We start from the raw sequence: 10,637 nt of genomic DNA, 5'->3' as shown, positions 1-10,637 counted from the left end.
GGTCTGTGCACTGATGGTTTTAGTCTATTTGGTATGTCTGGTAGACAATATTCATTATGGCCAGTAATCCTAACTCCTTATAACCTTCCTCCAGATTTGTGCATGCAAAGGAAATTTCTTTTCCTAAGTATTTTGGTTCCAGGTCCAAATCATCCGAAGCGAGCTCTCGATGTATTTCTGCAGCCACTCATACATGAGTTGAACCAGTTATGGTATACTGGCGTTCGCACATATGACTGTTCTACGAAGAAAAATTTTACTATGCGGGCTGTGCTTATGTGGACAATAAGTGATTTCCCCGCTTATGGTATGCTATCAGGATGGACTACACATGGGAGGCTATCTTGTCCTTATTGTCTTCATCGAACTGATGCGTTTCAGCTAAAACATGGTAGAAAAACTTGTTGGTTTGATTGTCACTGGAGGTTTTTACCGGATAACCATCCATATCGGAGGAACAAGAGGTTATTTTTGAAGAACAAAAGTGTACATGTCCCTCCACCCGTAAATTTAACACGAGCTGATATACATGCGCAAATCGATCATTAATGGAGGGCAGAGGAAACAGTAACGCGTGGGGGAAACTGGCACACTCCTGCAAATATGCCTGAAGGTTATGGAGTTCATCATAATTGGCACAAGAAAAGTATCTTTTGGCAACTACCCTATTGGAAAGATCATCTGCTCAGACACAATCTTGATGTCATGCACATTGAAAAAAACTTTTTTGATAACATCATGCATACAGTTATGAACGTAGCAGGAAGAACAAAAGAAAATGGTAAGTCAAGATTGGACTTGCCTGATTTATGCAACAGAAGTGAGTTGCATATACTGAGAAACGGGAAAGCACCAGTTCCTGTATTTCGGTTGAGTGCAGATCAAAAGTCAGCATTGTTCAGATGGGTTTCTTCTGATGTTAAATTTCCTGATGGGTATGTCTGTAATCTTTCTAATCTTTCTAAATCTGTTCAGATGGGTTTCTTCTGACACTTGGTTCAAGTGTTTTACGGTAAATACTTTACCATTTTGATTTATATTAATTATTATTTTTAATTTTTTACAATAATTACTAACTTTTTGTTTTTTTCCTAGCAAAACTGGCATTGGGAAACATCCGCACATGGACGTGTGGAGACGGCCTTCAAGGAGAAGGTCAAATTCCGCCTCAACAACACCGTTTCCGACTGGAAACGGAAGTGGGAGGTTGACGGCGACAAGGCCAAGCCGGCGCCTATGGCCAATACCGTCTGGCGGGGTCTGGTCCAGTACTAGTTGAATCCGCACAACCAGACTACTGCCGCCAAGTGTTCCAGATCTAGGTAATTTAACTTAAATAATAATTACATTATGTGTTTTCCTTCTTATAATACATTCTAATGAATATATTTTTCAGGAACGCTACTGACGATGCGGGAAATCAAAAGAACGTCCCGCACACTTCCGGCCAGATTCCTTTTGCCGGAAGATGACTTATGATGGTAATTTAATTTAAATTATTAATTTCTTGTTTTTAAATAATTAATTCTTATTTTCTTATTAATATTTTCATTTTGATTTTGTAGGTCGAAGAAAACGGGGGACAACTTCCTCCGATGACGAAGGTCTTCGCCGAGACGCATAAGAAGCGGAACGGCGAATTCACGGATCCTCGGGCGGAGGATATCTACAACGCTGCCTGTGCGGCGATCGAGGAGCGGCAGACGCAACTCACTCAGCAGGCGCGTCCAACGTCTCCCGGAGGTAGCTCGGTCCAATCGACCCTAATTGAATTTTTAACCATAATTTATTTCAATATTTTCAGGTTGCCCCTAAGAAAAAGAGGCGGGTATTAGGGATGGAATCCATCCGTGATACCCCGGCAGCTACGGCGACTGGTCACGTCCGGGCTCCGGATCCGGTTATCCGCCAGGAGATCGATCAGATGCGGACCCACTACGAGACGAAGATCGACCAGCTGTACGGTCTCTTCGAGATCATGGGAGCCGACAACCCGGTGCTCATGGCGCAGTTGGACAGGCTGCGGGCTGATGGAGTTGTCGGATCGTCTGCCGGGTCATCTTCTAAGAGGCAACCACCGGTGCAGACGGATGAGGAGATGTTCCGGTCTCTCGGGGTTGATCCTCCTAGAGTCGGAGATCAGGCGCCGGAAGCCTCTAACCGAAGATCCGGGGATCAGGCGGCGGTAACCTCAACCCGAAGACCCAGCAAAGAACATGTGGAAGATGATGGGGAGCAGGCCGGTGACGGAATCGACCTTAGTTTAGATTTAGAGTTAGATCTTTAGGGTTATTTTTGTAAATACTAAAATTAATTTTAGTTTGAAATTTAATTAAATTTTAAATTTTAAATTAATTTTTTTTTAATTTAAATTTTAATTTGAATTATTTTTTTTTCAATTATATAAAACATCGTATAATCGTCGTAATATAATTATTATTATTTTATTAAACCATCGTATATTCGTCGTAAAAAGTACGACAAAGTTACGACCAAAATGTACGACGACAAATATGACGACTATACGTCCGTGTTTTACGACGATTTTACGACAGAATGGTAAAATAGTTTACGATTGATTTACGACGAAAATTTCGTCGTATATTTTACGACGATCCTACGTCGATTTTTAACGACGATTTAACGACGGTCCAGGCGAAAACCAAATCGACGCAATTCGATGTAAAGTCGTCGTAAAATGTACGACGCATTTACGACGATCTTTTTCCGTCGATGTTACGACGAAAAGAAACCGTCGTAGAGTATACGACGGTTGTACGACGATTTGTCTATTACGACGATGAGTTTACGACGATTTTGAAATTGTCGGTAGTCCGTCGTAATAGGGCTATTACGACGAAATAACGACCATTTTGGCCGTTGTAAAACAGTGTTTTTCTTGTAGTGTACGTCCTCGTCTGCCCGGGGATCTCAATAATTCTGATGTCTTCATTGTGAAGTACTATCTCGTTATGTTCATCTAGATCAGTCGCTCGATTCAAGGTCGAATCTTTTAAAACAGGGGGACCAGATGCAGCATCAACATAGGTTCTTTACAACAACGACTATTGGTCTTAGTTATTTTGTTAAAATAACGTTGAACACTTGTCTATCTTCATTAAGCTAATAAGCACATATAAAACTTACATTTTCTTTTTTTGTATACGAGACAAAATGTCGTAAAGGGAAATACCCTAAAATGACACAAAAATTAGGTTATTTTTTTCATATCTAGCACACCAAATTAAAAATTCCGAAAACATCACAAATGATTATGAGAAAATACTTTGTTTACCGAAAATAAAATCAAAATAAAATCAAAACATTGTCTGGGTTCTCTATTTCCCGGGGTTAGTTTTTCCAATCAGAAAAGGATTTCTATATTAACTTTGTGATATTATTAGTAATTTAAACTAATGATGCTAAATCTCGAACAAAAGTTTTAAAGTGTACTATTTTGGACAATACGTACCCAAATGTAAATCAAAGTTAGAGATTCACATATACCAAATGAGCTTTGTTTCCATGTTTTCTATTTAGAAAAGCTTAGGATCTTTTCTGTCTGTTCTTTTTACTTTGGCATATTAAAAAAAAAAAACAGTTCATACGAGAAGAAGTGACCATTTGGTAAGCCTGAAACGACGTTGTCTTTATAGAAGATGTCAAGATAGTCATTTACAAAACGGCAGAGTTCAGAAACAAAATGTTAAACCATTTTCACATCTTTCTTATTTCGGCCAGAAACTTTTCAAGGTCTTCAAGCTTTCCATCTGAGAAACCACAGGAAAAGAAGGAAGATAATAAGCATGGACCACTAGTTATTCTAACTCGCCATCACTACAACAATGTCATGTTTTGTTACCGGAGGTCGCCGCTGGAAACTCTTTGCCATCGTTCTTTAGCCTCTCCACTTTATCGCTATCAACGGCGTTCATTCTTCTTGTTTTTAGCCTATCGATCCCTGCACGAAGTTCTGATGCCACTTCTGCCATCTCTGCAGAAAACCAATATATTGAGATTGCAAGTCGTCTCTATTTATTCTATGAACAATCAAACAAACAAAGGTTTCCTTAACAAAACAGTAGACTACCACTACCACTACCCCATCAGAGCAAACATCAGTATATCTTCAGAAGATGGTAAAGAGATTTCATAACTATATTCTAAGTGAGATCAGGACACTAATCAAACTTTAGCTAGCAGTGTATCTGGAAACATAATATCCAAATCATTCCATTAAAGTGAATCTTGAGATCTCAATACATCAAAGGCTAAGATGAAGTTTGCATCTTGATTACCTTTGAACATATCATCCACAGACGATTCGTCATAAACCCGCAAAGCCTCATTAACTAGTCTCGTAGACTGTTCATTCGAAGCCGAGGTTCTTTCTAGAGCCTGGAGCTCCAAGTTAAGCTCAGCAGACCTCTCTCCTACCTGAAACAAAGTTGTGTCTCAAGTTTAGTAAATCAAAACGTAAGAGAACAATGATCAAAGTATCAGAAGACAGAACCGTTTTGTCTCACTAGAGTAAGCTTATGCCTAAGAGAATCCAACTGTGCATCCAACTCCAAATCATATGACCCATCTTGGATATTGTCAACAGACGACTCATCCTGATGAACAAAAAAGGATTCAGCAAATCACATTACAAGCGTGCGACAGAGACAATGAAGGACATGTAGACTCACACTCTCTGGTAGCATATATTCTTCAGGAACTGCGAAAATGTGTCTAATACAAAAGACTTCCCACATATCCAAGCGGTCATCCAGAACAGATTGAATCATATCACGAACACAATCCATACCCTAAATAGACATTAGAGAGTAAGAAAACTTAACAGAAGAAGAAGATTAAGAAGAATAAACCGAAATCAAGCACTATAAAACTCACGTTTGATAACTCGTCTGACCTATCATCAGATCCTCCTTCGATTTTGAGAGCTTTGGATGCTTCACTGCAAAAGTAAAAAGTTAGAAAAAAGCTTGCATCGACGAATCAAACAAGCAAGTGAGAGAGAGGAAGAGAGATATTACTGGAAATAGAGATCAAAAGCTTCGTCGACGACGTCGTTGACAGTGTTGATTGTTTCGTTGATGAAAAGCTGAGGATTCAGATTCATGGAATCGAACACAGCCTCGCTTTTGCTGCCTTCCATTGTTCTCCCTCCGGTCAGTCTCTTCGAACTCAGAAACCCTAATTGCTTAGCTATTTGGGGAGAATTTGAGAAGAATCACTTGAATTTTCTTGAATCTCATCAACGTCTTTTTGAAAATGAATTGTCAGATATAATATTTTTTCTGCTTAATGGACATTTGATGATATTAAAAAGAATCAAACCCTCATATACTAATTCACCATTTTTCATATACCAGCACTATAAAATTTAATTTATTTTTAAATTATTTTTAAATCAGAAAAGCGAGAAAATACTCAATCACCCTTAAAACATTATAATATTGATTGACCCAACTAGTCATGGATCAAATATCCACATCCAGTTAGTTATACTGAATCCGATTTCGAATCTAAATTTGAATAACCCTAAATTCGAATGTAAATCATTTCTGGGAAATTCGTTCCATTAGATACAACTACGAGGATACTACGAAGAGTCTTCGATTTCTTTCTAAACTGGTCACAATTCTATTTATTCTCTTCAAATTCGCATCAGGTTCGTTCTTCGTTCTTCTTTGTTTTTGCCGTTTTACTGTAAGCTTATCTTAGGCAGAAGACTTACGAATGAATCTGTAGTGTCTGATACCTGGGTTTAGGAACGAGGAATTGAAATTAGTATTACCTATAAAATTTGACTGATGTGTGGATCCCGGTGATAACTAGATGTGTCTTAACTTCATAGAAATACTGTAATGACATCATTTGGAGGAGATAGTGAGTCGCTTCAATTAACGCTGTGGGAGCCATTACGCTTTCGTAGTGAGGTTGAGGAGCAAACGCGTAATGAACAAACGCGTAATGATGAGGAAAACCAGCCGCTAATGCAATCGCTGAGTATGTATTTTAGTCCAAATCAGTACAACAAGGCAATAAAGTTAGGTACTCGGTGTTAGATCCACAAAGCAGTGGAGAATCTGGAGTCGCCGTCACTGGGACTGAGACCCGAGGAGCTAAGATGGTTTAGCGAGCATCCTCAATTCAAGCACTTTTGGCATATGCACAAGGCCATGTATTTGGATACAACCCATAAGACTCAGAGGTTGTGGATGCTACTTCTACGCACAGCAAAGACAAACAAGAGGAGAGAGTGTTGGTTTGCTGTTAATGGAGTTCCAATTTGGTATTCGCTTAAGGAACATGCACTCATATCTGGATTAGACTGTCATGATTATCCAAAGAATTATGAGAAGATGGGCAGTAGTGATTTTAAGGAGAAGTATTTTAAGAAAGGAACTGTCCCTGCATTTGATGTTGTTAAAGAGAAGCTTGAAAAGATGCGTGGTGGTCCTGATCGCTTAAGAATGTGTGTTTTGTACTTTCTAGCAAGCGTGTTAGGTGGTAAGGCTAAGACGGGGAAGGGAGCTCCCTCGGTAGACCCTTTATTCTTGAGGATGGTAGAAGATCTCGATGCGTGTAGAACATTTCCTTGTGGGAGGTATTCATTTGATGCAAATCTAAAGGAAATTGAACATACATTGAGGCACTTCAATGGGGTCGTCGAAACCGATTCTTGGACATTTCCTGGCTTTGTTACTCCCTTGGAGTTGCTACCTTTTGAAGCAATACCTTGTCTGAAGGACACATACAGAGAATAAGCTAAAGGAGCAGACATAGAGTGTCCTCGGATGTGTAAGACAAAGTTCAGACCATTCACTCTCAAAGAATTTCCTCTGTCGGACCTCTACGAAACACTCAGTAATACCAAAAATATCCAGAGTATCTTGGAACCATCTGCTGATGAGGAAGATATGTTAGCTGGTATCATGGAAAGGTATGAAGACCCAAAGAACAGTGATACAATTCCTGATACTTGGACGAGTCGTATAATTGATGATGGGAAGCCGATATTCTGGAAGGATATGAGCTTGGACGATGAAAAAACCGAGTTGAACCAGCGAAGAATGCCTCGTCTAAATCTCCAGTGCCGAGTGGGATTGTGGACCAGATTCAAGGGTTGAAGAAGAGTATGGATGAGCAGTTCCAACTAATGAGAGACCAAATCAATGGCATGGATATTAGATTGAAGTCCGTTGAATCTTATGTGAAAGAGGCAATTCGAAGTGAATGTCTTGGAGAAGATAAGGAAGGAGAAGAACAAGGTGATGAAGGAGAAGAACAAGGTGATGAAGAAGAAGAGGGAGAAGAAGAAAAAAAAGGAGAAGAAGAGAATGAAGAAGTTGGAGGAGAGGTTGCAAAGAAGGAAAAGAAGAAGACGAAGACAAAGGCAGCGGTTGTGAGAAAGTATTTGACCAGACAACGGTCTGGAATTCAGGTATTATTTGGTACCTATAGGTATTATTTGGTAGTAATAGGTATTAGTTGATACTAATAGGTAGAACTATAGTATAAACCACATATCTTTGTTACCATGTAGGAACAATCTGGTGTTTCAGTCGAGGAAGGGGTGGTGCAGCATGAGAAGAAGAAGAAGAAGAGTAGGAATTAACAGTCTCAGATGTTCACTCTTTCATCCTGTCGATTTGAATTTATGGTTGTTTTAAGAACTAAATAGTGGGATCGTGTTGTTTGCAAAATTTAAATTTATTTTGAGGATATTGGTTTGCTATTGTTATCAGAATCGGTTTATATTTAATTAGAGGATTTCGGTTTGGTATTAGTCAGTTTAAAATATTGTTCCTCTTTGGTTTTCGGGTAACTGTCTTGTCGTTATTAAATTATGTTATCTAAAAGGAAACGACGCGTGTGGGAATAGAGAAAGGCAGCATTTGTATAGTGAGAGAAATCCCATAGTGAGACGACGCCATTAATGCATGCCACCGCTTAACTTCTTCTTCTATAAATACCACACCCTCGCCTTCTCATAACACCATCGCAGAGAAAGAAACATTCCCTAAACGTAAAAAAAATAAATCTTATCTTTCCTTTTGCTAACTCAAAACCCTAATTTCCCCAAATGGTCCACTTTGCTCACAACATTCGTCCGGCGTCATCAACACGTCCCGAGTACTGGATGCGTCGATACCTGCTTGACCTCCAGCGAAACCCATCGCCCATATACTCCGCCGGTGTGGAGGCAGATGACGTGTATGTGTGGACGGCGACCATCACCGGTCCGCAGGGAACTCCCTACGAAGGGGGTGTCTTCTTTCTCTGCATCATCTTCCCTCCGGATTTCCCCTGGAAGCCACCGAAGGTGCACTTCCGGACCCCTATCTTCCACCCCAATGTGAGCCATCGTGGCAACATCTTCCATCCGATGCTCATGCCTGATACGTGGTGCATCACGACATCTGTGGCCCAGATGCTGATGAGTCTGGCCCAGATGCTATTGCATCCGCTGGTGGCGGAAGGCGACGTCGTGAGGGAGGAGGTGGCGGTGATGTATCGGGAAGACAGGGCAAGCTACGAGGAACTCGCACGTAGCTTCACCAAGATCCACGCCATGGATGGTTAACATAACATCCATGGCGGAAAAGACTCTAAATAATTGTGTTTTTTTATGTTTGTTTTTAGTTTTCGTTGAACTTCTTATTATGTTTTCTGTATGTTTATATTATGTTTTTATTTGGTTATTAATATTATTATGTGTTTTTGTGATTAATGAAAATATTTCACAAACTTTTGGGTCTCGTAACGTTGATGTTTTAATAACCTACATGCAACCCTAACATCTGATAAGACTTGGTAGTTGGACCAGTTTTACATCGAGAATCCGCACTCATTATAGCCTCATTTATATTGGTTACGCGTGAAGACGTCATCAAGCAGACACCTCTTTTTTTATTCATAATGGATAAGCGTAAATCACAGGAATTTATTATCTTATTTAAAGTAATTATTCTTTAAAAATATTTTTTTAAAATAACTGAGGTTAAACCAAAAATTACAAACGAAGATATCCAAAATTCTAAAATGAAAAACTGTAAACCAAAAACCAAATGTGAAAAACTGAATACAAAAACCTACATCGTCTTTGCATCCTACAAAGCCTAATTTTGTTCAGGCAAAAAAAAAACAAGATTACAAGTATAAGCATGAGCAATCAACGCCAAACAACGCTTTATACTTGTATTCATGTTTTTCTTGCCTGAACAAAGATTAAACCTTGTATTTCCCAGTCTGCAACATCAGGTGACCAAACTCGCTGACCAAACTCTGACTCGCTGATCTGACTCTTCATCAAGTGAAATACCCTTCCTTTTTGCTTTTATGGTGTAAGTACGATGGGTATTTCATATGATGAAGAGTCTGAGATCAGCGAGTAAGAGATTGATGATTATTTTCAGGTTTATGTGTTTTTTAATGACGACATTTTTCCAGGGTAAGATCTGACTCGCTGATCTGACTCTTCATCAGATGAAATACCCATCCTTCTTGCTTTTAAGGTGTATGATGGGTTTTTCATCTGATGAAGAGTCTGAGATCAGCGAGTAAGATATTGATGATTATTTTAGGGTTTATGTGTTTTTGAAAGACGACATTTAGGGTTTATGTGATCTCCAGGGTAAGATCAGGAATATATATATATATATATATATATATATATATAGTCAAGGAGAGAATGAGTAAAGGAAGCAGTTAGATTCAATGAATAAATTGTTTTTCGAGTAGTCGTGTTTCGATGAATTTTATAATCCCATTTTAAATAGATTAATGATAATAACTAACGCCTCAATTTTCATTTAATACCCCACTACTCATTTCATTTCTTTCATTTCATTTAATTCATTGTAACATCTATTTATTCTCGACTTGTCAGAAACCCTAATTTTAAATAACTGTCTGTTCATCAAGTGAACTCTCTCAAAATGGCACGGCCGCATCTTCTTGAGATATGTTTTTGTTTTCTTATTTTGTACTTTTGTTTTATTTTATTTTGATATTTTCACTTAATTTGTATTTACAATGATATCTCTATTATTCACTTTTCCAACATTAATTATTACTTGGAATAGAATTTTTTATTTTATTTTCAATACATTAATGATAATAAATGATATCGTTTACCAGGCTTAGTAGTTGTACCAGTCTTACATTATAATTGTAGCGCATACAGGCGTCACCAACCACCACCCACTTATCCTTAAATACCCTAGTCTCCTTCTCATTTCATCACCCCAACCTTTCATTTCCTTTTAGAAAAAACCGCTTACTTATCCTTCTCGATATGAAACCCTAAGATCGTACAGAAAGTGGTTGATGAGAAGATGAGCAACTTAGGAGACTGAGCGAAAATTTGGAGGAAAAATTCAAACACCAGCCTCCTAAGTTGTTTATCTTTTTCATCCACCACTTCCTGCACCATCTTAGTAAGGATCCACTCAGATCGCCGGTGGTGGTCGCCGGTGGTCGCCGTTGGTGATCCGTGGTGGGCGGTGGTTACTCTGATGATAGTGATACACTGATTGTTTAATAGTTATGAGTAGGTATATATATACTAGAACAAATTTTCCAAAACTACCGATGTGGGACTTTGTATATTTTATGAAATCGTT

At 38.8% G+C, this 10,637-nt stretch overlaps 3 protein-coding genes across 3 annotated transcripts; 2 read left to right on the top strand and 1 right to left on the bottom strand.

Moving 5' to 3' along the window:
* Positions 1–3,631: 3,631 nt before the first annotated feature.
* On the bottom strand, positions 3,632–5,341 carry LOC18020412 (protein MIS12 homolog). The gene is made up of 7 exons (XM_006403028.2): positions 5,040–5,341; positions 4,897–4,960; positions 4,692–4,811; positions 4,527–4,616; positions 4,299–4,437; positions 3,863–3,994; positions 3,632–3,770 (listed from the first exon to the last, which is right to left on the bottom strand). The coding sequence occupies exons 1-7, from the start codon at positions 5,159–5,161 to the stop codon at positions 3,718–3,720; spliced, it is 720 nt and encodes a 239-aa protein (XP_006403091.1). The 5' UTR covers positions 5,162–5,341; the 3' UTR covers positions 3,632–3,717.
* A 532-nt stretch (positions 5,342–5,873) lies between these two features.
* LOC112087272 lies at positions 5,874–6,776 on the top strand. The gene is made up of 2 exons (XM_024157295.1): positions 5,874–6,015; positions 6,088–6,776. The coding sequence occupies exons 1-2, from the start codon at positions 5,874–5,876 to the stop codon at positions 6,774–6,776; spliced, it is 831 nt and encodes a 276-aa protein (XP_024013063.1).
* A 1,319-nt stretch (positions 6,777–8,095) lies between these two features.
* LOC18020411 (ubiquitin-conjugating enzyme E2 28) lies at positions 8,096–8,596 on the top strand. The gene has a single exon (XM_006403027.2). The coding sequence runs from the start codon at positions 8,096–8,098 to the stop codon at positions 8,594–8,596; it is 501 nt and encodes a 166-aa protein (XP_006403090.2).
* Positions 8,597–10,637: the final 2,041 nt, after the last annotated feature.

This window comes from Eutrema salsugineum, unplaced genomic scaffold, assembly GCF_000478725.1.
Source record: "Eutrema salsugineum unplaced genomic scaffold, Eutsalg1_0 scaffold_18, whole genome shotgun sequence".
Lineage (NCBI taxonomy): Eukaryota > Viridiplantae > Streptophyta > Magnoliopsida > Brassicales > Brassicaceae > Eutrema > Eutrema salsugineum.
The sequence above is the reverse complement of the archived record's forward strand: the minus strand, read 5'-3'. Positions and strand labels throughout refer to the sequence as shown.